Raw genomic sequence first — 27,232 nt, 5'->3', positions numbered from 1 at the left:
TTGTCAGACGGACGTAGATAAGCCGCTGGGCATTCTTGGTCCCCCATGGGATCCTCACAGTCTGTGATCATGGCTCTGGAAACGGTGCTAAAGCAGAGGGACATTAAAATTGGAGGAAGAACACTTAAAAACTTTGTGAAAGAAGTGGACAGGGTGGCTCCGTGGTTTGCCTGCTCAGGCTCGTTTACAATTGCCTCATGGGACAAACTTGGAAGGGACCTAGACAGAAAATTGGCAGAGAAAGATCTGCGTCTAGGAACTAAAGCCATATGGAAACTAGTCAAAAATTGCTTAGCAGATGAAGTGTGCAAGGCAGCAGTTGTAGGAGGGCAGACCACACTCGAGATATTTCGAGACAGTATGTCAGAAACTGAACGTGGTGAGAGATTAGACGCGCGTAAGAAAAAGGACGTCCTGAGAAAGAAAAAGAGCCCTCCCATTAAGTCCTCGGATAAGGGAGTGTTAAAGCTTTCAGATTCCGGCACTTCCCTCTCTACACAGCAACCGGGAGGGGGAGCCAGCATATACCCTGTGAAAGAGCTAGAAGCGCTGAACCTCGACAGTTCTGGTAGCTCTGAGAATGGAATCTTAGATTCAGAGGAGGAGGCCGAGTTAGATGAGGAAGCAGCTAGATATGAAAAAGAGAAATATCACCCCGAGGAACAAAAGAAAGGTAATAAAAAGCTTCTGCCACGGCAGTCGCCAACCCCACCCCCTCCGTATGAGGCGTGCTCTTGCGCATTCTCTTTAGTCCCCGATAGGGTGAGAAGGAAGCTGCGGATGACATTCCCGGTCTTTGAAACCCAGGAGGGTGAGCGGGTTCATGCCCCAGTCGAATATAACCAAATAAAAGAGCTGGCGGAGTCTGTCAGAAAGTTCGGAGTTACAGCCAATTTCACCCTAACCATTCTTGAAAGGCTGGCTCTAAATTATTTGACACCTGCCGATTGGCAGATGATTGCAAAAGCGACCCTTGTGAACATGGGCCAATATATGGAATGGAAAGCACTTTGGTATGAGGCGGCTCAAACACAGGCCAGAGCTAATGCCACGGCGTTAACGCCTGAGCAGCGAGAATGGACGTTTGAACTCTTGACAGGACAGGGTCGCTTCGCAGCGGACCAAGCTAATTACCATTGGGGTGCTTATATTCAAGTCTCCAGCTCGGCCATTAAGGCCTGGAAGGCACTCACTAGGAAAGGCGGGGCCTATAATCAACTTACTCGTATCATCCAGGGACCTCAGGAACCGTTCTCAGACTTCGTAGCCAGAATGACAGAAACTGCTGGACGAATATTTGGTGATGAGGAGCAAGCAGCACCGCTCATAGAACAGCTCGTTTACGAGCAAGCCACCCAGGAATGCCGGGCAGCTATAGCACCTAGAAAAAACAAAGGATTACAGGACTGGCTCAGAGTCTGCAGAGAACTCAGCGGGCCTCTTACTAACGCAGGCTTGGCGGCCGCCATTCTCCAGTCCCTTCAACGCCCCCTTAAAGGGACAGATACAAGATCATGTTTTCGATGTGGAAAAATGGGCCATTTAAAAAGAGACTGTAGGATAACCAAGGGAGACAGGAGGCCTGCAACTATCTGTGCCCGATGTGGGGCTACCATAGGCCTGACCAGTGCTGCTCAGTGAGGGATATTAAGGGAAAACTACTCCCTCCCTTGGAAGCTCAGCCTAATGAGATGTCAAAAAACGGATCGTTGGGCCCCCGGTCCCAGGGCCCTCAAAGATATGGGAACCGCTTTCAGAAAGCCATGACCCTGACAGAGAAGACTCCCCAAGAGGTGACACAAAATTGGACCTGTGTGCCGCCTCCGACTTCTTTCTAATGCCCCAGATGGGCATTCAGCCAATTCCTGCTCAGACTGTGGGGCCTTTGCCCCCAGGAACCATAGGCCTTGTCCTTGGGAGAGGATCTCTCGCCCTACAAGGACTGATTGTCCATCCAGGCCTTGTTGAAGCTCAGCACTCTCTTGATATTCAGATTCTTTGTTCAAGTCCCGATGGGGTTTTTTCCATAAGTGAAGGAGATAGAATAGCACAGTTATTACTCCTTCCGTGCTCCCAAACCACAATACAGGATACCAAGGGGCCCATGGGGTCCACTGGTAATAATTTGGCATATTTGGTGGTTCATCTTAACAACCGCCCAAAATTGAGCTTAGAAATTAATGGAAAGAAATTTGAAGGCATTCTGGATACTGGGGCTGATAAAAGTATAATTTCCTCAAAATGGTGGCCTCAATCATGGGCTACCATAAGATTTTCTCACTCGCTACAAGGCTTAGGCTACCAGTCGTGCCCTAAAATCAGCTCTGCCACTCTAACTTGGACGACTGTCGATGGCCGACAGGGACAATTTGTTCCCTATGTACTTCGCCTACCTGTTAATCTTTGGGGGAGAGATATTATGCAGACCATGGGACTAACCTTATCTAACGAATACCCCCCACAAGTGGCCCACATGATGTCAAGAATGGGCTATAAGGAAGGGAAAGGCCTAGGGCGATTAGAACAGGGCTGTCTCACGCCCATTGAACCAGTCGCAAACCCCCATAAACAAGGCCTGGGTTTTTCCTAGGTGCCATTGAGGGTTCTATGCCCATACCCTGGCTTACAGAGGAAGCTATATGGGTTCCTCAATGGCATCTATCCTCTGAAAAATTAGAAGCTGCCACTAAATTGGTTAATGAACAATTGCAGCTTGGTCATTTAGAACAGTCCATTTCACCATGGAATACTCCTATTTTTGTGATAAAGAAAAAATCAGGAAAATGGAGACTTCTCCATGATTTGAGAGCCATTAATGCACAGATGCGTTTATTTGGCTAGATCCAACAAGGCCTACCCTTACTCTCTGCCTTACCTAAGCAATGGAAGATAATAATTATAGACATTAAGGATTGTTTCTTTTCCATCCCCTTGTGTCCACAGGACAGACAGAGGTTTGCATTTACTATACCAGCTACTAATCATCTTGAACCTGATAAGAGATTTCAGTGGAAGGTCCTACCTGAAGGCATGGCCAATAGCCCCACTATTTGTCAGCTATATGTGCAACGAGCCCTTGAACCTATAAGGAAGCAATTTCCATCTTTGCTTCTGGCTCATTACATGGATGACATTTTAATATGTGATAAAGATTTAACAACCTTACAGACCTCATATCCCATCTTAATCAAAACATTGGGACGATGGGGACTACAAGTCGCTGTAGAAAAGGTTCAAATTGCAGAAATTGGCTCATTTCTGGGATCGGTCATTTATCCTGAAAAAATAGTTCCCCAGAAATTAGATATTTGCAGACATCATTTGCATACCTTAAATGATTTCCAAAAGTTATTGGGAGATATAAATTGGCTGAGACCATTTTTAAAGATTTCCTCTGCTGAGTTGAAGCCCTTATTTGATATTTTGGAAGGGGACTCTCATATCTCCTCTCCGAGAGCATTGACCCCAGCCGCAAACCGGGCCTTACAAGCTGTAGAAAAGGCCTTACAGGATGCTCAATTGCAGCGCATTGATGAAACCAAACCTTTTGATTTGTGCGTTTTCAAAACTATGCAATTACCAACAGCTGTCTTGTGGCAGAATGGGCCTTTATTATGGATCCATCCCAATGCATCTCCTGCTAAGATTATTGACTGGTATCCCGATGCGGTCACTCAGCTTGCACTCCGTGGGTTGAAGGCAGCTATTACTCATTTTGGGAAAGAACCCAAAACTTTGATAGTACCATATACAGCCATTCAGGTTCAAACATTAGCTGCTACCTCAAATGTTTGGGCAGTGTTAGTTACTTCCTTTGCTGGACAGATAGATAATCATTATCCTAAACACCCCCTATTACGTTTTGCTAGATCACAACCTGTTGTTTTCCCTCGCGTCACATCCCACAGACCGTTAAAAGAAGGGATAACAGTGTATACGGATGGGTCAAAAACAGGGGTGGGAGCATATGTGGTAAATTCCCAAGTGTTCTCACGACAATATTTTGAAACCTCACCCCAAGTGGTAGAATGCCTAGTGGTTATGGAGGTCCTTGAAAAATTCCAGATGCCTCTAAATATTGTTTCAGATTCCTCCTATGTGGTCAATGCTGTTAATATCCTTGAAACCGCCGGCGTAATTAAGACAACTAGCAAGGTAGCAGAGATTTTCCAAAAAATCCAAATTATTTTAATAAATAGGAGATTCCCTGTATATATTACTCATATACGGGCCCATTCTGGACTCTCTGGTCCAATGAGTTCAGGGAATGATTTGGCTGACAAAGCCACAAAAATGATAGCTGTGGCCCTGGCCTCTCCTCTAGAGGCCGCTAAAACTTTTCATGGCAATTTCCATGTTACCTAGGAAACTTTACGCCGCCGCTTCTCTATAACTAGAAAAGAGGCACATGATATAGTCACCCAATGCCAACAGTGCTGCCAGTTCCTCCCAGTTCCTCACATCGGGGTCAACCCAAGAGGAATACAGCCATTGCAAATCTGGCAAATGGATGTTACTCATAATTCTACTTTTGGAAAATTACAGTATGTGCATGTATCTATAGATACATGTTCTGGCATTCTACATGCCACCCCACTTACAGGAGAAAAAACAACACATGTCATTCAGCACTGCCTTGAAGCATGGAGTGCTTGGGGAAAGCCAAGATGTGTAAAAACTGACAATGGCCCTGCCTATACATCTCAAAAATTCCGTCAGTTTTGTGCTCAGATGCAAGTTACCCATCTGACGGGCCTGCCCTACAACCCTCAAGGACAGGGAATCATAGAGCACGCTCATCGGACGCTCAAATCATATTTAATAAAACAAAGAGGGGGAATTATGATAGAACTCCCCCCAACACCCCGAGTGGCCACTGCTTTGGCCCTTTTTACCTTAATTTTTTTAAATCTTGATGAAGCTGGGCAAACAGCGGCTGAGCGACATTGCTCAGAGCCCAAAAGGACAAAAGAATTAGTTAAATGGAAGGATGTATTGACAAACGAATGGAAGGGCCCGGATCCTGTTTTGATAAGATCCAGGGGAGCTGTTTGTGTTTTTCCACAGGATAATGAAAATCCAGTTTGGTTTCCAGGACGACTTACTCGGAATATCAAGACAGAGGACCAAGAAGATGACAACTCTGGTGATCCTCATGCTGATCCAGGGAGTGCCAATAAAAGTGCAGAGCGAACTAAGGTGGGGAATTATGTCAACCTTCCCCTTCCCGATGCCGGTGATGTATAATGCCCAATGTTTCCACGTTTCTTTACTACCAACAAAGAGTTGGGACTAGCCTATTTACCACTAGATTCCCAAATAGAGCAAGTAAAAGAAAATAGGATTATTCCTCTTAAGGGCAGCCTTTGTTTTGGCATATTCAACAAAATATCTTCTGATCTTCCGTGCATTATGTTGAGTAATCAATCTTCTGCTTGGTTAAGGGAGGCCACATGGGGAACTGGTGAGGAAGACATTGTGGCTAACACCACGGTTCTCTATGGTTGGTGGCCTTACATTAACTCCTCCACCTGCCCTCTCCGTCAACCAAAGTTGGCACCCTTTTGTAGAGGGACCCAGGATGAAAAACTTACTTTGCCGTGGACTGGTTGCCAGTCCTGGGACTCTGCCTGGGCAGTCCAGAATTTTTTCTCCTTCTCCCCTGATTTGGGAGGCGGAGTGAACATCACCACCATTGATCCTAGATGGTCCAATAATAATCCCTTTGATCAATGGATGCTTTGTGGCATTAATGGTAGCTGCACTGATCTTACGCCCATGGCAATGCTACTTGGAGGAAAGGGCGAAAAGGGACGGTTATCATTTTCCTGGACGGGGAATATCCACCCTTCATTCAGCCTCTGTCTGGACAGCTACTCGTATAAAATATAAACCTTACTGGAGCACGGGGTTTAACCCTGCTCCGGTTTGTGTCTGGCCGCCATTTGTGTGGATTATAAGTAATGCCACTAAAGTTTCTAAATTGAATTGTACAGACGGTTCATGTTTTTATGCCCTGTGTTGGGATGCTAGCCAATATCCCATAGCGGTAGTTACCCGTATGCCTCGCTTTATCCCGGTCCCTGTTGAGACTCCGGGGACCCTGACCTTATTTAGAGGAAAGAGAGATTTTGGCATTTCTGCGATCATTGTTGGCATTATTGCTACAACGGCAGTTGCTGCCTCAGTTACTGCTTCGGCATTGGCCTTGTCAAACACAGTACAGACAACCCAAACTATCAATGATTTATCGGCTACCGTCTCTGTGGCTCTGGACAGACAGGCCTCGGCTAATACTCAGATACAAGGAGGCCTCATGCTTGTTAACCAACGTATAGATCTGGTCCAAGAGCAACTAGACATCCTATGGCAACTGGCCCAGCTTGGCTGTGAACTAAAGCTCCCCGGCCTTTGTGTCACGTCTATACAGTATGAACAATTTACCAAAGCTGCCAATTTGTCTAAAACCCTTTCACAGCATTTGTTACAGAATTGGACCTTGGATTTTGAACAGACGCTCAGGGAATTGAGAGCGGCCATCATTCAAGTAAACTTTACCCGACTGGATATGTCTTTGACAGAAGGATTGTCATCCTGGATCACCTCAGCAGTCTCTTATTTTAAGGAATGGGTGGGGGTGGGACTTTTTGGAGCAGTCCTCTGCTGCGGATTAGTGTTACTCCTCTGGTTGCTATGCAAATTAAGATTTCAAACAAAGAGGGACAAAATTGTGATCGCCCAGGCACTTATAGCCCTTGAACAAGGAGCGTCAGCCGATATTTGGTTAACCATGCTTAAGCAATAGGTCGCCGGCTGGACAGCTCTTGCACTCCTAGAACCTCGGTTCATTGCACAGGATTAGAGTGTCCGGCTTGAGAAGCCCATGAGGGATGACGAGCTTAGCATCGCACAGGGAAGCTCTACCAAACACACTCCCTGGAAGGCATGTCATATTACGTGAGGGTATCTGCCCCAGTTTTCCCTCCCTCGAAAAAATGGCAGTGCGACGGGTCGGGAGTGCCCTGGGTCTCAACAACAGCTTAAGGGTATCTCTCTTGTACAGGTTCGCCAACTTTGTGCGCGGATATGACCTCTGCCTTCACCCTCCTATTTATGGGTGTCCTATTTGCTTAAAAACAGATAAGGGGGAGATGTGGAGGGCCGTCCTCACATTCTCCATTGTAAGATGGCGCCGATATCCGGCAGGATGCACCTAATAAAAGGGCAATACGCAAGCGCCTGGTAAATTCCTCACTCAGGGGGACACGTATGCTGTGGTACGTCATCTGGCACATCTGGCAGCGACCAGCCAGAGAGTGACACGTCCTAGGCGAGGATAGTTTCCTATATAAGGGATGGTCTTTCCCTCACTCGGGGTCTCTGTATTGTAAGCTTGTGCTCTTGCTCTCAAGATGCATTAAAGCTATTTCTGCAGAAGGATCCTTTGTGTCCTGCATCATTCTTGCTGGCGAGACGTAGCGTGGGACAAAAAATATCATATGAAGTGACTTTTAATTAAAATAAATGTATTTCTCATTCTTTAGAGGGTGCTATATCCAGGATCAATATTCAAGACATGCTGTGTAAGCACGAGAGATGGATTGGGACACACACACACACACACACACACACACACACACACACAGATTGATTTGCTTTTTTATCTTGTGGCTGATCTTGACATAACATGGATTTTAGGGCCATGACAAATAGACTGCAGCAGTATTCAGTTTTAAATAATTTTAACGGATTTTTAAAGAGTATGAATCTCTAGGAATTAGAGAATAGGCGTCTGCTAACATATGAAGAATTAAATTTTTACATATCAAAAGAAAGCACCAGCACTAACAAAATAAAAGCAAAAGTTGGAAAGGTCATTTGGAGCATCATAGAATGACCTTCATATCTTAGATTGTCAGGTATTCATGCTTACAATGATTTTCAGGGATGATTGATTTCCCTTTGATTTTCTTCAGGATGAGAAGTTATTAAAAATCTATTTCAATCAGCAAATCTTTGAGGGCATGTAACAGACAAAGCCACATCAAACAAGCAGAAAAACAAGCCCAAACCTGCCTATTAGCCAAATACACATGACTGGAGTTTAATTTTGCCATTCTAGCAACAACAGTTGCAAAATGTCTCCCATCCCTAAATTCGTTCAGTCTAGATAATGTTTGAAAGAATATCAATTTTTATGTATAACTTAGTTTTCTTGAGTTTGCATTAGTTTGAGTAGAAATATTTTTTGAAGACTATGGTCTAGTCTTCAACTTGGAACAGATGTTTTTCTTCTCAAGACATGATTGATTGCCCTTATTGGGCAGATTCCAATAAGTCATCTTACATGCAATTAAGTAATATGTGTTTAACTCAAATGTATTTTCCTTATAAAATATGAACAAACTTGACCTTGAAATAATCATAAACTTCTTCTTTTTTTCTTTTTTCTTTTTTTCAGAGCTGGGAACTGAACCCAGGGCCTTGCGCTTTCTAGGCAAGCACTCTACCACTGAGCTAGATCCCCAACTCCAATCATAAACTTCTTATACTATCTGCATTTTCTGGAATAATTAACTTTCTCAATTCTACAAAATTGGCCAAATATTCTTTCACAAGACTAGAAATTGCTAACAGTCTGTCTAGGCAGACGCAAGGCAACTGTTAATATTTTTAAATTACATAGCATTCAGGAAAATATATCAAAATGCTATTTCATGAAAACAATCCTAATGCATGTTTCATGTTTAATGCTTGACTTGTAAAAATTATCTAAATTATAGAATTCTAATATTGCAATTGTATTTTTGTTGGGATAAAATAGTAAATGCTTAAAAGTTTAAATTTTCTTTAGAAAAGACTTTTTGATAGGAACATGCTTCAGTATTCTTTTATATTTCAGAGATGCACGTTTTCTAACTAAAAGATATTCTTACTGACATGGACAGGTTTGAGCATCAATGAGTGGACATCACCTAAGAGATGAATACAATAAATGCAATATGAAACATATCGTTTGGCATCATGCACACATAAAGATATTGTCACAAGAGTAAGAAGTGAACAGAGTTTCAGTGAAAAGCAAAACGTGCTCATGAATTCAAACAAAGGATATTTTTTTCTCTTTTTACACGAGACATTTATATTAAAATCACTTATAACAAACCATTCAAATGTTTTCGAATTTGAATTTTTTAGTCGTTTGAGAAATATTTTTTTTCATTTTTATTAACTTGAGTATTTCTTATTTACATTTCAGTTGTTATTCCCCTTCCCAGTTTCCAGGACAACAACCCCCTAAAGCCTTCCCCACCACTATATATGGGTGTTCCCCTCCCCATCCTACCCCCATTACCACCCTCCCCACGACAATCACGTTCGCTGGGGGTTCAGTCTTGGCAGGACCAAGGGCTTTCCCTTCCACTCTGCTCTTACTAGGTTATTCATTGCTACCTATGCAGTTGGAGTCCAGGGTCAGTCCATGTATAGTCTTTGTGTAGTGGCTTAGTCCCTGGAAGCTCTGGTTAGTTGGCATTGTTGTTCATATAGGGTCTCACACCCCTTCAAGCTCTTTCAGTCTTTTCTAAGATTCCTTCAACGAGGGTCCCGTTCTCAGTTCAGTGGTTTCATGTTGGCATTCACGTATGTATTTGCAGTATTCTGGCTGTGTCTCTCAAGAGAGATCTACAGCCGGTTCCTGTCGGCCTTCATTTCTTTGCTTCATCCATATTATCTAGTTTGGTGGCTGTATATGTATGGGCCACATGTGGGGCAGGCTCTAAATGGGTGTTCCTTCTGCCTCTGTTCTAAACTTTGCCTCCCTATTCCCTCCCAAGGGTATTCTTGTTCCCCTTTTAAAGAAGGAGTGAATTCCCATTTGGGTCATCCTTCTTGAGTTTCATGTGTTCTGTACATCTAGGGTACTTCGAGCATTTGGATTAATATTCAATTAGCAATGAGTACATGCCATGTGTGTTTTTCTGTGATTAGGTTACCTCACTCAGAATGATATTTTCCAGTTCCCTCCATTTGCCTACGAATTTTATAAAGTCATTATTTTTGATAGCTGAGGATTATTCCATTGTGTAGATGTACCACATTTTCTGTATCCATTCCTCTGTTGAAGGACATCTGTGTTCTTTACAGCTCCTGGTTATTATAAATAAGGCTGCAATGAACATAGTGGAGCATGTGTCTTTGTTATATGTTGGTGCATCTTTTGGGTGTATGCCCATGAGAGGTATAGCTGGGTCCTCAGGTAGTACAATGTGCAATTTTCTGAGGAACCTCCAGACTGATTTCCAGAATGGTTGTACCAGTTTACAATCCCACCAACCATGGAGAAATGTGCTCTTTCTCCACATCCTCACCAGCATTTATTGTCACCTGAGTTTTTGATCTTAGTCATTCTCACTGGTGTGAGGTGAAATCTCAGGGTTGTTTTGATTTGCATTTCCCTTATGACTAAAGATGTTGAACATTTCTTTAGGTGTTTCTCAACCATTCGGCATTCCTCAGCTGTAAATTCTTTGTTTAATTCTGAGCCCCATTTTTAATGGGTTATTTGTCTCCCTGCAGTCTAACTTCTTGAGTTCTTGGTATATTTTGGATATAAGGCCTCTATCAGTTGTAGAATTGGTAAAGATCCTTTCCCAATGTGTTGGTTGTCGTTTGTCCTAACAATAGGTCCTTTACCTTACAAAGCTTTGCAGTTTTATGAGATCCCATTTGTCTATTCTTGGTCTTAGAGCATAAGCCATTGGTGTTTTGTTCAGGAAATTCCCTCCAGTGCCCATGTGTTTGAGATGCTTCCCCACTTTTTCTTCTATTAGTTTGAGTGTATCTGGTTTGATGTGGAGGTCCTTGATTCAGTTGGACTTTAGCTTTGTACAGTGTGATAAGCATGGATCGATCTGCATTCTTCTACATGCTGACCTCCAGTTGAACCAGCACCATTTGTTGAAAATGCTATCTTTTTTCCATTGAATGATTTTGGCTCCTTTGTCAAAAATCAAGTGACTATAGGTGTGTGGGTTCATTTCTGGGTCTTCAATTCTATTCCACTCGTCTATCTATCTGTCTCTGTACTAATACCATGCAGTTTTTATCACTATTGCTCTGTAATACTGCTTGAGTTCAGGGATAGTGATTTCTCCGGTAATCCTTTTATAGTTGAGGATAATTTTAGCTATCCTGGAGTTTTTGTTATTCCATATGAATTTGGAAATTGTTCTGTCTAACTCTCTGAAGAATTGGATTGTTATTTTGATGGGAATTGCATTGAATCTGTAGATCGCTTTTGGTTAAATGGCCACTTTTACTATATTAATCTTGCCAATCCATGAGCATGGGAGTTCTTTAATCTTCTGAGGTCTTCTTCAATTTCTTTCTTCAGAGGTTTGACGTTCTTATCATACAGATCTTTCACTTGCTTGATTAAAGTAATACTGAGGTATTTTATATTATTTGGGACTATTACGAAGGTTGTCATTTCCTTAATTGCGTTCTCAGCTTGTTTTCCTTTGAGTAGAGGAAGGCTCCTGATTTGTTTGAGTTGATTTTATACCCTGACACTTTGCTGAAGTTGTTTATCACTTTAAGTAGTTCTCTGGTGGAACTTTTGGGGTCACTTAAGTACACTATCATATCATGTGCAAATAGTGACAGTTTGATTTCTTCCCTTCCAATTTGTATCTCTTTGACTTCTTTCTGCTGTTTGATTGCTCTGTCTAGGACTTCGAGTTCTATATTGAATAAGGAGGGAGAGTGTGGGCAGCCTTGTCTAGTCTGTGATTTTAGTGTATTTGCTTTAGGTTTCTCTCCCTTTAGTTTGATGTCAGCTACTGGTTTACTGTATATGGCTTTTACTTTGTTTAGATATGGGCCTTGAATTCCTGATCTTTCCAAGACTTTTATCATGAAGGGGTGTTGAATTTTGTCAAATGCTTTCTCAACATCTAATGAAATGATAGTATGGTTCTTGTGTTTGAGTTTGTTTATATAGTGGATTATATTGATGGTTTTCCGTATATTAAACCATCACTGCATCCCTGGGATGAAGCCTACTTGATCATGATGAATGATTGTTTTGATGTGTTCTTTGATTTGGTTTGCAAGAATTTTATTGAGTATTTTTGCATCAATATTCATAAGGGAAAGTTCTCTTTCTTTGTTGGGTCTTTGTGTGGTTTTGGTATAAGAGTAATTGTGGCTACATAGAAGGAATTTGGTACTGCTCTGTCTGTTTCTACTTTGTTGAAAAGTTTGGACAGTATATGTATGAGGTCTTCTATGAAGGTCTGATAGAATTCTGTACTGAATCCATCTGGACCTGCTCTTTTGGATTGGCATACTTTTAATAATTGCTTCTATTTATTTAGGAATTATGGGTTGTTTAGATGGTTTACTTATTCCTGAATTAACTATGGTACCTGGTATCTGTCTAGAAAAGTATCCATTTCCTCCAGATTTTTCAGTTTGGTTGAATATATGCTTTTGTAGCAGGCTCTGATGATTTTTTTTTTAATTTCTTCAGATTCTGTTGTCATGTCTCCCTTTTCATTTCTGATTTTGTTAATTCAGATATACTCTCTGTGACTTCTGGTTAAAACAGCTCCTAGTTTTGTTGATTCTTTGTGTAGTCCTTTTCATTTCTACCTTGTTGATTTCAGCTCTGTGTATGATTATTTCCTGCCTTCTACTCCTCTTAGGTTTATTTATTTCGTTGTGTTCTAGAGCTTTTAGGTGTGCCATCAAGCTGCTGACATATCTTCTTTCCTGTTTTTTTTGTAGGCACTAAAGCTTTGAGTTTTCCTCTTAGTACTGCTTTCATTTTGTCCCAAAGGTTTGGGAATGTTGTTTCTCCATTTTCATTAAATTCTAAGAAGTCTTTAATTTCTTTCTTTATTTCTTCCTTGACCAAGTTGTCATTGAGAAGAGCATTGTTCAACTTCCATGTATATGTGGACTTTCTGTCATTATTGTTTTATTGAAGACCAGTCTTAGTGTGTGGTGATTTGATAAGATGCATGCGATTATTTCTATCTCTCTGTATCTGTTGAGGCATGTTTTTTGACCGATTATATGGTCAATTTTGGAGAAGGTTCCATGAGGTGCTGAGAAGAATGTACATTCTTTTGTTTTAGGATGGAATGTTCTAAAATTTCTGTTAAATCCATTTGGTTCATGACTTCTCTTAGTCTGTCTACGTCTCTGTTTAATTTCTGTTTCCATGATCTGTCCATTGATGAGAGTGTGGTGTTGAAATCTCCTACTATTATTGTGTGAGGTGCAATGTGTGCTTTGAGCTTTAGTAAGGTTTCTTTTATGTATGTAGTGCCCTTGTATTTGGAGCATAGACATTTAATATTGAGAGTTCATCTTGGTGGATATGAGTGTACTTCCTTTTCTTTTTTTATGACTTTTGGTTGAATTTCTATTTTATTTGGTATTAGAATGGCAACTCCAGGTTGTTTCTTCAGTCCATTTGCTGGTAAAGTTTTTTCCAGCCATTTACTCTGAGGTAGTGTCTGTCTTTGTCTCTGAGGTGTGATTCCTGCATACAGCAAAATGCTGGGTCCTCTTTACATATCCATTCTTTTAGTCTATGGCTTTTTATTGGGAATTGAGTCTGTTGATGTTGAAAGATATTAAGGAATAGTGATTGTTGCGTCCTGTTATTTTCATTGTTAGAGGTAGAATTATGTTTGTCTCTCTTTTGGTTTCATTGCAAGGAAATTATATCTGTACTTTCTGTATGGTATATTTTCTTTCCTTCTGTTGGAGTTTTCCATTTACTAATCTTTGTAGGGCTGGATTTGTAGAAAGATATTGTGTAAATATGGATTTGTCATGGAATATCTTGGTTTTTCCATCTATGTTAATTGAATGTATTGCTGGATACAGTAGCTTGGGCTGGCATTTGTGTTTTCTTAGGGTCTGTATGACATCTGTCCAGGATCTTCTGGCTTTCATAGTCTCTGGTGAGAAGTCTGATGTAATTCTTATACGTCTGCCTTTATATGTAACTTGACCTTTTTCCTTTACTGCTTTTAATATTCTTTCTTTGTTTTGTGCTTTCGGTGTAACAGGTGGAATTTCTCTTCTGGTCCAATATATTTGGAGATCTGTGGGCTTTTTATATGTTTATGGGCACCACTTTCTTTAGGTTAGGGAAGTTTTCTTCTATAATTTTGTTGAAAATATTTACAGGCCCTTTAAGTTGAGAGTCGTCACTTTCTTCTATACCTGTTGTTCTTAGGTTTGATCTTCTCATTCTGTCCTGGGTTTTCTGTATGTCTTGGGCTGGGAACTTTTTCCATTTTCCATTATCTTTGACAGTTGTGTCGACGATTTCTATGGTATCTTCTGTCCCTAAGATTATCTCTTCTATCTCTTGTGTTCTGTTGATGATGCTTGTATCTACGGCTCCTTGTCTCTTCCTTTGGTTTTCTATATCCAGGTTTGTCTCCCTTTGTGCTTTCTTTATTGCTTCTATTTCCATTTTCAATTCCTTCCACTGTTTGGTTGTGTTTTCCTATAATTCCTTCAGGGATTTTTGTGTTTCCTCTCTTAGGGCTTCTACTTGTTTACTTGTGTTTTCCTGCTTTTCTCTAAGGGAGTTCTTTTTGTCTTTCTTAAAATCTTCCATCATTATTTAAAAAAAAATGTGATTTTAAATCTAAATCTTGCTTTTCTTGTGTGTTTGGATATCCAGTATTTTCTTTGGTGGGAAAACTGGGCTCTGATGATGCCAAGTAGTCTCGGTTTCTTTCACTGAGGTCTAGTCATTGGGTTGTCTCCAGTGTTTACTTGTCTTGCTGTTTCTGAGAGTGACTTGATCATGATGTAGGCCTCTGTGTCAACCTTCCTGTAGAACTGTTTTTCTGTTTTCTTTCAGCCTTTCCTGAGAACAGGTACTCTGTTTTCAGGTTGTCACCACTCCTGGAGACTGTCTTCCAGCTCTAGGTGTGCGCAGGAATCAACAGGTCCTGCCCCTGATTGCTCCTGTAGGTCCTTGCACCCTGCAGGCACAGTTGGCACTATGCAATTCCCTCTTCGTTCTCTACCATTGGCAAAGATTATTCTCCTTAGACTTCTCAGGATTATCCACACATCTGAGGGTTCAGCTCTATCCCACTCAGGATGCACCGAGCTGTTTGGTCGGTTCAGTTCTGTCCTGGGCACATACCAGAACCGCAGGTACAGGCGGCTGTCTGTTCTTATATCCTTGTGTACAGAGGCACTGTGCAGTTTCCCCTTTGTCCAGGGATGTGGGATAAGGTGTGCAGAGGTGACAGTCTGTCCTGCAGCCTCAGGATATCTGCCTTTATTCCATTTCTTAGAGTTGGTTGCAAGTGCAGGCTGATGCAAAGGATGGTGTAAAATTAAGATTCAAATGACTATGTGTAAAGTCAGAAGAAAATTTGTGTGAATACCATGCACATATAAGTGTTCTAGCTATCAAAGTGCATTAGAGAAGTTGGGAGTATATCTAGCCCAAACCAAGTAGATGCCAAACTTGCTATTTTTTAAGTTTATTTTTATTATATTTTTTTATTTAAATTTCAAATGTCATCCCCTTTCCTGGTTTCCTGTCCAGAAATCCCTTATCCCTTCCCCCTTTCTCTGCTTCTATGAGGATATTCCCCCACCAACCCCTTCTTGCCTCCCAACCCTGACATTCACCTACACTGGGGCATCTAGCCTTGGCAGGACCAAGAGGTTCTCCTCCTCCTGATGCCCAGCAAGGATATCCTCTGCTACATATGCAGCTGTAGGCATGGGTCTGTTCATGTGTAGTCTTTGGATGGTGGTTTAGTCCCTGGAAGCTCTGGTTGGTCGGTATTGTTGATTTTATAGTGCTGCAAACCCCTTCAGCTCCTTCAATCCTTTCTCTAACTCCTCCACTGGGGACCCGTTCTCAGTTCAATGGTTTACTGCAAGCATCTGCCTGTGTATTTGTCATGCTCAGGTGGAGCTTCTCAGGAGACAGCTAAATCAGGCTCTTGTCAGCATATACTTCTTGTCATCAGCAATATTGTCTGTAGGTATATCATTGGATCCCCAAGCAAGGCAGTCTGGTTGGCCTTTCCTTCAGTTTCTGCTCCAAACTTTGTCTCTATAACTTCTCCATTGAATATTTTTGTTCCCCCTTCTAAGAAGGACTGAAGCGTCCATACTTTGGTCCTCCTTCTTCTTGAGTTTCATGTAGCCTGTGAGTTGAATATTGGGTAATCCTAGCTTTTGGGCTAATATCAACTTAATAGTGAATGTATACCATGTGTGATTTTTTTTTTTGTGATTGTGTTTGCCTGCCTCAGTTTTTTAGGTTTATTGCAAAGTACATTGGAGAAGATGGGTGTATACCTAGCCCAAACCAAGTACATGCCGAACTTGCTATTCTTTGTTTGCCTACCTCAGTTTGTTGGTGCTTTTGATTCAGTAGACTTTGTTCTGTTCTTCTTCAAAACTATTGCACATGAAGAAAATAAAAGAAAAATTTAAGTCAATCTTCCTTTTTGTTTGTGAATAAAACATGAATGAGGTCACTAGGAAGGCAGAACCAGATTGTCTCCTCAAGGATTCTTCAGGTGTTCATTCGATTTTAATTTAATTTTAGCAACTGCTAATATTAAATAACACACACACACACACACACACACACACACACACACACACCTTTCTCTTTGTCAGTTTTAGAAAGTTGGCAGTTCTTCCCTGGATTAAGGTAGAAAATTTATTTTGAAAATAAAGCAAGCCCTTCTGTGTCATGAGGCCATCAACTCCGTTCAAAATGTCTACAACTCATCAGCCCCTTGATCTGAAAAATAACTGTGATGGAGTGAATATGTTTGGCCCATGGGAAATGGGCAATACCTTGTTGGAGGAAATGTGTCACATTGGAGGGCACCTAATGCTCAAGTGCACTTTACCCAGTGCAAAAGAGCAATCTCTTGTGTGGCTGGGATGTATAACCCTTGACTTCTTTTTTACCATCACTTCGCATGGATGCTTCCAAGGTCTAGTATGATGATAATGGGCTGGGACATATGAAATTATAAGCCAATGCCAATTAAATGTTTCTTATAAGAGTTGCTTTGGTCACAGTGTCTCTTTAGAGCAATAAAACCCAAACTAAGACAATCACATATCTGAAAACTATGCCATTAGGGATATGAATCTACTAAATAAATATCAAAAGAAATAGAAAAAAGAGAAATAGGATGGGAAACCAATCAAAATACATTATATTTGTGTATTAAATTATTGAAGAGTTACTAAAACTATTATATTTAAAAATATCTCTGATGCACTGAATTTATAGAAAAGCTCATGCATGTAGATATTTTCTTGATAGAAAATAATTAATACAAATTATGTTTTAGTAAAATTACATTATTTATATTTTAATATATCCTAACATGTTCAATTTTAATTATTAAAATAGATGTTAATGTTAGAGAACAAATGGGCATGGTATGATAAAAACATCAACAAACCCAAAAGAGAAGTAACACTGAATATCTTTTTATTATCATATACATTATTGAATATGTCATTGTTGTTCTACTACTTTATTAAGATAACAATGTAATTTTCAGAATAAATTTAGTACTCATACAGTATGTCATGTATGTTAGGCTAGCCTCTAACTTGTTCTGTAACAGGCAGTGACCATGTGCACTGGTCCTCCAAATGATGAAATTCATGCATTCAATATAAATGCCTCAAATTCAAAAATATATTACCAGCTGCTCAAAGTTTTGCTTAAAGTTCTCTGCTCTGATTGTGTTTATTTCTGGTTGTTTGTATAGCAAAAATGTACTGATGTAAAGTGTGTCCTGTCCTCAAGTGATTTTCTTCATTGGTTTTCTTAAACAGTGTGCCATATTACATCCATAGACACCGTGTTAAAGAGAAAGGTTTTTCCTAAATGCTAAGCAACTTTTCATTGTATCATTTAGATCTCTTGGTAATAAATATTAATCTTCTATAAGTTTTGTTGACATTCCTTTAATAACCAATGAGTGTAAACAACACAATGTACTTTTGTCAGTATTTAATTATATGAAATTCTCAAATAAAATGTCCCATTTCGAATATGTTTTATATTAATTGTTTTACCTACCCAATTTTAAATGGAAAAGGCAAAGCAATGATGCAACACAAATAAAAACATATTACAAATGGAATACTGTTTGACAGTTTAATTTAAAGCTAATGTATTAACACCTACCCCTCTTTAAAGTTGACAGAAGAAGCATTCACTGAGCTATTTTATGTTTTACATACTTAAAATTAAAAGATTGTTTCAAATTCTAACTCAAACGCTGTCAGCTATCAGATGTTCAAAACTGTTGAGTTGTGTCTAAACAATGTGATATATTCTTATTCATTAAATGATATATTAGTGTCTTGTGCAAGCATTTATGCATGATTCTATACATATACATGCACACATTTATGTATGTACATCACTAACTCTAACATGAATTTTTATTTCTCTTTTTATTAGAAATTTTCATTCATGTGTACAATGTATCCTTATTATATACACTCCAACAGCTTTGCTCCAAATATCTTCACTTTGCCTGACACAACTTCTTGATGTCTAGACAGCCTACCAATATACCTTTCTGAAAAATATTGATCACTTTGCTCCAGAGATGGCTCAATAGTTTAGAGCACCAATGGCTTTTATGAAAGTTAGGCATTCAGTTCTGAGTACTGAAATCACACATTTCACTAGAACCTGTCACTCCAATTCCAGGAAATATAACTTTCTCCTCTGACTCCTGAAGATAGTGTGCCCATCTAAAAGCAAGGATCATACATATACATATAAGTCCACATAAATTTTAAAAAGTTAAGGAGACTAATTTTTAAAAGAAACTTATATTCTGGGAATTAATCACCTGCTCCTTAAAGACTAGTGCAATATTTGTAATATGGTTCTCATCTATGCTCCACTTTTAAATTGTTTCTTCTTGCACATGTCATATGTAGTTAACTAGAGATGGTGAGAATTCACGTGTGCAATAGCAATGATATTTTTAGAAGTAAAAATCCCACAGTTTTCCTTCCTGTATTTAGTTCTTAGACTCCTACAAATTAACTGTTAATTTAGTTTTAGAATCTCACTAAAATTTCTACATGTAGATGAAACTCATAGAAAAAATTAGAGTACATCATCATGAAGAACTGGTGACACATTTATTAGTAAAAAGTTTACATGCACTTGGAAAGTCATGTAGCAAGAAGACTAACTTAGTTTTGGAAGTTTAAATTATTTCTATTTTACAAAATTGAATGTGGGCCTTATATGTTAAGTCTTTTATCTAAAGCTTAGAAATGTTGCTGTCATAAATTTATGAACAGTAAATATTATTCCAACCCTTATCTCTATGATACTTTCAATAAAAGAAAATAATGTGACAAGGTATTTAGAGTATAAAAATAATGATTGGTTTGTTTGAGTTTTTATTATAGTTTTCCTTTGTTCTTGAACTTTTAATTCATGTATACAATTATATACGCTCGATTCTATTTCCTCCATCTTCTCTGCATCTCACTTCATGTGTCCCTCAAGACATTGCCTCTCAACTTCTTTTTTCTTCTTCATTTTCTCTTGATAAGCTATAAAATAAAAGTCAACTCCAATAAGTGCTGCCCATATATATGTGGGTGCTGGGCAATCAACTGGAACATGGGAAATGAATCTGTGTACAGCCACACCCTCAGAAAAGAAAGGGTTCTCTCTTCTTTAGTGAATACATATTACACGGTCAGTCAGTATTATAGCCTGTGTTTTGAGCCATACCAGGCTCCCATAATAGAAACCCAAGGCTGAGTAAAAATTCCTTTCTTAGAATATTCTGAGAATGCTTATGTTAGGTAGTGATATGGAGTCATTCCTACTATACTGACAATTTTCCTTTTTTTCAATGTTTTAATCATTTTATATTTTACATTTGAAATGTTATCCACCTCCCTGGTATCCCCTAGACTAACCCTCACAAACCAACCTTTCTGCTTTTTCCCTAATGAGAGTGCTCCCCCATTAATACACCCTCTTCCACCTGACCCTTCTAGCATCTCCCTTCTCTGGAGCATCAGACCACCACAGGACCAAATGCCTCCCTTCCTACTGTGCCAGAAGGCAGTCTTCTGCTACATGTGTAGCAGTAACCATGGGTCCACCCTTATATACACTTTGTATATTTGGTTGGTGGTTAATACCCTGGGAGTTCTGAGGGATCTAGTTAGTTGATACTCTTGTTCTTCCTATGGGGTTGCAATCTGCTTTAGCTCCTTCAGTTCTTCCCCTAACTCTTCCTTTGGGTTCTCCAAGCTCAGTCCCATGGTTGGCTGTCAGGAGCCATCATAGGACCAGCTAATAACTATAATATCTACAATGAAGCTCTGATAGGCAAGACTGAGGAATGCATAATTTTAAAAAAGATTCCTGCCTTTATTATGCTTTTCCTGTTACCCACCCCCTTTGAGCAGATCTCTGAAATCTACAAAAATGTACTATCTTCTTGTTATGCTATATAGACAATAGATGACTTCTTAAGTATTAATGATGATCGTATCCAAATTCCTAAAATGATATTAGTGATTATTAAGCTCTTTTATAGTGGGACTGTTGTTAGTCAAAACTGCAATGAGAACCCTGTCACAGTCTCCCATGTTTCACTAGTTAATTGCCTCGTAGATAGTAACCAGACTTTCTACTATTCAGAGCATATTCCAAAAGGTTGTAAAACAATTAACCAAAGGTCTGAAAGATGGAACTAAATGATTTATTATACGTGCTAGGACAGAAGATAAAATATTGGCTGGCTTTGTCTATATAAAACTTTACTAATAACTTAGTTATGGTTTTTACTTTCAATGAACATGTAGAGCATGACAGGTGATGAATGATTAGCCAGATAATTACTACTGGATATACATGTAAACATTGTTGTAAACTTTTGTTTCAATCTATGATTTGAATTTTATCTGTGAACTTTTTAACATGTGATCAGGTGTTCTAAAAGATATATACAATCTGAGGACAAAGAGAAAGAAGTAGTATTATTTTCCTTTACCCCTTTTTTTCATTCATTGTCTTTACCCATTCTTATAGATTTTATAGGAAACACTTTACAACTAGCAATAAATGCTATTTTTTCCTTTGTTTTTCCTTCTGAAACTGCTGAATTGTACAACTTTATATTGGGGAAGGGGGGTGTTCCTAGCATGATAATACCATCGTGTGTTTTTTGTTTGTTTTTTATTTTTATGTTTATTGCTTTATTCTTCAATCCTTTTCTACAGACCAGTCTTTATCACCCTTCTTGTCTTCTCTTCAACCACATCCCATACTCTCACCCCAATCTCTCCACCCATCTCTAAGAGGATGTCCCAACCGCTCCACCATCACCCTATCAGGTCACCCTATTCCCTGGGGTCTGAAGTGTCTTGAGTTTTGCTTTTTGAAGGGAAGTAATTTTTTTAATTCTTTAATACTTTATTATAATCCAGTCTTTATCCATTTACAGATCAACCCTCTGAATGTTCCTTATCATATAAGTCCTCACCCTGTCTCCAAGAGGATGTCTTCATACAACCCCATTTTCAAAGTATCCCTTTTTCTTCTTGAAACTTTTACTAGGCCTAAAGTTAGAGCTATGTAGTTCCTGCTGAGATAGTATGAAGGCTACTAATTCTTTGCTGTTTTAGAAAGAGATGCTAAGTGACAGAGAATGAAGTTAGTTTTAGGCCTCAGAGGATCACAGAAAGTAGATCATCTACAGTAGGAAATTAACTTAGACTTAGATAAGTAACTCTACTCAAAGGATAAACAGACTGAGAAAGAGATAAGGGAAGCATCACCCTCCACAAAGTCACAAATAATATAAAATTCCTTGGTGTGACTCTAGCCAAACAAGTAAAAGATCTTTATGACAAGAACTTCAAGTATCTGAAGAAAGAAATTGGAGAATATCTCAGAAGATGGAAAAATCTTCCATGTTCATGGATTGGCAGGATTAATATAATAAAAGTGGTCAGCTTGCCAAAAGCAATCTACAGATTAAGTGTAATCCCCATCAAAAATTCAAGTCATTTCTTCACAGAGTTAGAACGAGCAATTTGAAAATTCATTTGGAATAACAAAACACCCAGGATAGAGAAAACTATTCTCAACAATAAAGAACTTCTGGAAGAATCACCATCTGTGACTTCAAGCTATATTACAGAGCAATAGTGATAACAAAAAAACTATATGGTACTGGTACAGAGACAGGTAGGTATGTCAATGGATTAGAATGAAGTCCCTGAAATGAACCCAAATACCTATGGTTACTTGATCTTTGACAAGGGAGATAAAAACCGTCCAATGGAAAAAAGACAGCATTTTCAATAACTGGTACTGGTTCAACTGGAGGTCAATACATTGAAAAATGCAAATCAATCCATTCTTATTATTGTACAAAGATCAAGTCCAAGTGGATCAAGACACCCACATAAAACGAGACACACTGAAACTAACAGAAGAGGAAGTAAGGGAAGAGCCTCAAACACATGGGCACTAGGGAAAATTCCTTGAACAGAACCAAATGGCATATGCTCTAAGATCAATGGGACCTCATAAAACTGCAAAGCTTCTGTAATTCCTTACAGATAGGGAAAACATTAAAAAAAAGATTGGAAAAGAATTTTTATCAATTCTAAATCCAATAGAGAGATAATATCCAATATATACAAAGAACTCAAAAAGCTAGAATCCTGCTAAGACTGAACCCCCAATGAACTAGACTATGGGGGGAGGGCGGCAATGGGGGGAGGGTTGGGAGGGGAACACACATAAGGAAGGGGAGGGGGGAGGGGGATGTTTGCCCGGAAACCAGGAAAGGGAATAACACTTGAAATGTATATAAGAAATACTCAAGTTAATAAAAAAAAAAGTTAGAATCCAGAAAGTCAAATATCCCTATCAAAAATGGGGTACAGAGCTAAACAAATAATTCTCAACTGAAGAATACCCAATGGCTGAGAAGCACCTAAAGAAATGTTCAATATCCTTAGTCATCAGGGAAATGCAAATGAAAACAACCCTGAGATTCCACCTCACTCCAGTCAGAATTGATAAGATAAAAATCTCAGAAAACAGCAGACGATGTAGAGAAAGAGGAACATTCCTCCATTGTTGATGGGATTGCAAGTTGATACAACCACTCTGGAAATCAGTCTGGCAGTTACTCAGGATTTAGACATTGTACTACCTTAAGGCCCAGCTATACCGCTCCTGGGCATATACCCAAAGATACTATAATATAAAACGAGGACACATAGTCCATCTGTGTTCAAAACAGCCTTAGGGAGAGAGAGCTCACCTCCCTGAGTATCCTGAGTATTCAAACACACTAGAAAAGCAAGATCTAGATTTTAAATCACATTTGATCATGATGATGGAGGACATCAAGAAAGACATGAAGAACTTCCTTAAAGAAATGCAAGAAAACATAAACAAGTAGAAGCTGATAGAGAAGAATAAAAAAAAAAAATCCTTGAAAGAATTCCAAGAAAACACAATCAAACAGGTGAAGGAATTAAAAGTGGAAAGAGAAGCAATAAAGAGAGCACAAAAGGAAGCAACCCTGGATATAGAAACCAAAGGAAGAGACAAGAAGCAGATACAAGCATCACCAACAAGATACAAGAGGTAGAAAAGAGAATTTCAGGGGCAGAAGATTCCATAGAAATCATCAACAAAATGGTCAAAGATAAGGTAAAATGGAAAAAGCTACTGGTCCAAAACATACAGGAAATCCAGGACTCAATGAGAAGATCAAACCTAAGGATTATAGGTATAGAAGAGAGTGAAGACTCCCAGCTCAAAGGACCAGTAAATATCTTCAACAAAATCATAGAAGAAAACATCCCTAACCTAAAGAAAAAGATGCCCATGAAAATACGAGAAGCCTACAGAACTCCAAATAGATTGGACCAGAAAAGAGACTCCTCCCATCCCATAATGGTCAAAACACCAAATGCACAAAATAAAGAAAGAATATTAAAAGGAGTAAGAGAAAAAGGTCAAGTAACATATAAAGGCAGACCTATCAGAATCACAAGAGACTTCTCACCAGAGACTATGAAAGCCAGAAGATCCTGGACAGATATAATACAGACCCTAAGAGAACACAAATGCCAGCCCAGGTTACTGTATTCAGCAAAACTCTCAATTAACATAGATGGAGAAACCAATATATTCCATGACAAAAACAAATTTACACAATATCTTTCTACAAATCCAGCCCTACAAAGGATAATAAATGGTAAAGGCCAACATAAGAAGGCAAGCTACACCCTAGAAAAAGCAAGAAACTAATCGTCTTGGCAACAAAACAAAGAGAAGAAAAGCACACAAACATAATCTCACATCCAAATATGAATATAACAGGAAGCAATAACCACTATTCCTTAATATCTCTCAACATCAATGGTCTCAATTCTCCAATAAAAAGACACAGATTAACAAACTGGATATGCAATGAGAACCCTGCATTCTGCTGCCTACAGGAAAAACACCTCAGAGACAAAGACATACAGTAACTCAGAGTAAAACGCTGGAAAACAAATTTCCAAGCAAATGGTCTGAAGAAGCAAGCTGGAGTTGCCATTCTAATATTCAATAAAATCGATTTTCAATTAAAAGTCATCAAAATAGATAAGGAAGGGCACTTCATATTCATCAAAGGAAAAATTCACCAAGATGAAATCACAATCCTAAATATCTATGCTCCAAATACAAGGGCACCTACATACATAAATGAAACCTTACTAAAGCTCAAAGCACACATTGCACCTCACACAATAATAATAGGAGATTTCGACATCCACTCTCATCAATGGACAGATCATGGAAACAGAAATTAAACAGAGACATAGACAGACTAAGAAATATCATGAACCAAATGGACTTAACAGATATTTATAGAACATTCAATCCTAAAACAAAATGATATAACTTCTTCTCACCACCTCATGGTACTTTCTCCAAAACTGACCATATAATTGGTTATAAAACAGGCCTCAACAGATCCAGAAGGAGAGAAATACTGTCATGCGTCCTATCAGACCACCACGGGTTAAAGCTGGTCTTAAATAACAGTAATGGAAGAACGCCAAAATATACATGGAAGTTGAATATTGCTCTAACCTGGTCAAGGAATAAATAAAGAAAGGAATTAAGGACTTCTTAGAATTTAATGAAAATGAATGTACAACATACCCAAACTTATGGGACAGAGTGAAAGCTGTGCTAAGAGGAAAACTCATAGCTCTAAGTGCCTGCAGAAAGAAACAGGAGAGAGCATATATCAGCAGCTTGACAGCACACCTAAAAGCTCTAGAACGAAAAGAAGTAAATACATCCAGGAGGAGTAGAAGGCAGGAAATAATGAAACTCAGAGCTGAAATCAACTAAGTAGAAACAAAACGGACCATAGAAAGAATCAACAGAACCAAAAGTTGGTTCTTTGAGAACGTCAATAAGATAGATAAACCCTTAGTCAGATTAATGAGAGGACTCAGAGAGTCTGTCCAAATAACAAAATCAGAAATGAAAAGGGAGACATAACTACAGAATCAGAGGAAATTCAAAAAATCATCAGATGCTACTACAACAGCCTATATTCAACAAAACTTGAAAATCTGCAGGAAATGGACAATTTCCTAGACAGATACCAGGTACCGACGTTAAATCAGGAACAGATAAACCATTTAAACAACCCCATAACTCCTAACAAAATAGAAGCAGTCATTAAAAGTCTCCCAAACAAAAACAGCCCAGGGCCAGACAGGTTCAGTGCAGAATTCTATCAGACCTTCATAGAAGACCTCATATCAATATTATCCAAACTAATCCACAGAATTGAAACAGATGGAGCACTACTGAATTCCTTGTATGAGGCCAAAATTACTATTATACCTAAAAAACACAAAGGCCCACCAAAGAAAGAAAACTTCAGACAAATTTCCCTTATGAATATCGATGGAAAAATATTCAATAAAATGCTGGCAAACTAAATCCAATAGCACATCAAAACAATCATCCAACATGATCAAGTAGGCTTCATCCCAGGCATGCAGGGATGGTTTAATTTACGGAAAACCATCAACGTAATTCATTATATAAACAAACTGAAAGAACAAAACGACATGATCATTTCTTTAGATGCTGAGAAAGCATTGATAAAATTCAACACCCTTTCATGATAAATTTCCTGGAAAGAATAGGAATTCAAGCCCATACCTAAACATAGTAAAAGCCATATACAGCAAACCAGTTGCTAACATTAAACTAAATGGAGAGAAACTTGAAGCAATCCCACTAAAATCAGGGACCAGTTAAGGCTGCACACTATCTCCCGACTTATAATATATAGTTCTTGAAGTTGTAGCCAGAGCAATCAGACAACAAAAGGAGAGCAAGGGGATACAGATTGGAAAAAAAGAAGTCAAACTATCACTCTTTGCAGATGATATGATAGTATATTTAAGTGATCCCAAAAGTTCCACCAGAGAACTACTAAAGCTGATAAACACCTTCAGCTAAGTGGCTAGGTATAAAATTAACTCAAATAAATCAGTAGCCTTCCTCTACACAAAAGAGAAACAAGCCGAGAAAGAAATTAGGGAATGACACTGTTCATAATAGTTCTAAATAATATAAAATACCTTGGTGTGACTTTAACCAAGCAAGCAAAAGATCTGTATGGTAAGAACTTCAAGCCTCTGAAGAAAGAAATTGAAGAAGACCTCAGAAGATGGAAAGGTCTCCCATGCTCATGGATTGGAAGGATTAATATAGTAAAAATGGCCATTTTACCAAAAGTGATCTACAGATTCAATACAATCCCCATCAAAATACTAATCCAATTCTTCAGAGAGTTAGACAGAACAATTTGCAAATTCATCTGGAATAATAAAAAACCCAGGATAGCTAAAACTATCCTCAACAATAAAAGGACTTCAGGGGGAATCACTATCCCTGAACTCAAACATTATTACAGAGCAATAGTGGTAAAAACTGCATGGTACTGGTACAGAAACAGACAGATAGATCAGTGGAATAGAATTGAAGACCCAGAAATGAACCCACATATCTATGGTCACTTGATTTTTGACAAAGGAGCCAAAACCATCCAATGGAAAAAAGAGCAGTTTCTACAAA

General features: G+C 39.0%; 2 protein-coding genes across 2 annotated transcripts; both read left to right on the top strand.

The window, feature by feature from the left end:
* Nucleotides 1–1,815: 1,815 nt before the first annotated feature.
* Nucleotides 1,816–2,699, top strand: LOC148001355 (endogenous retrovirus group K member 7 Pro protein-like). Its single transcript, XM_087584743.1, has one exon. It carries the CDS (start codon nt 1,838–1,840, stop codon nt 2,588–2,590), a length of 753 nt encoding a protein of 250 aa, XP_087440869.1. The 5' UTR covers nt 1,816–1,837; the 3' UTR covers nt 2,591–2,699.
* Nucleotides 2,700–5,752: 3,053 nt separating this feature from the next.
* On the top strand, nt 5,753–6,805 carry LOC148001354 (endogenous retrovirus group K member 7 Env polyprotein-like). Its single transcript, XM_087584610.1, has one exon. It carries the CDS (start codon nt 5,753–5,755, stop codon nt 6,803–6,805), a length of 1,053 nt encoding a protein of 350 aa, XP_087440736.1.
* Nucleotides 6,806–27,232: the final 20,427 nt, after the last annotated feature.

This window comes from Rattus norvegicus, chromosome 14 (genome assembly GCF_021556685.1).
Source record: "Rattus norvegicus strain SHRSP/BbbUtx chromosome 14, alternate assembly SHRSP_T2T, whole genome shotgun sequence".
NCBI classification, from domain to species: Eukaryota; Metazoa; Chordata; class Mammalia; order Rodentia; family Muridae; genus Rattus; species Rattus norvegicus.
This window is presented reverse-complemented; position numbering and strand designations above follow the sequence as displayed.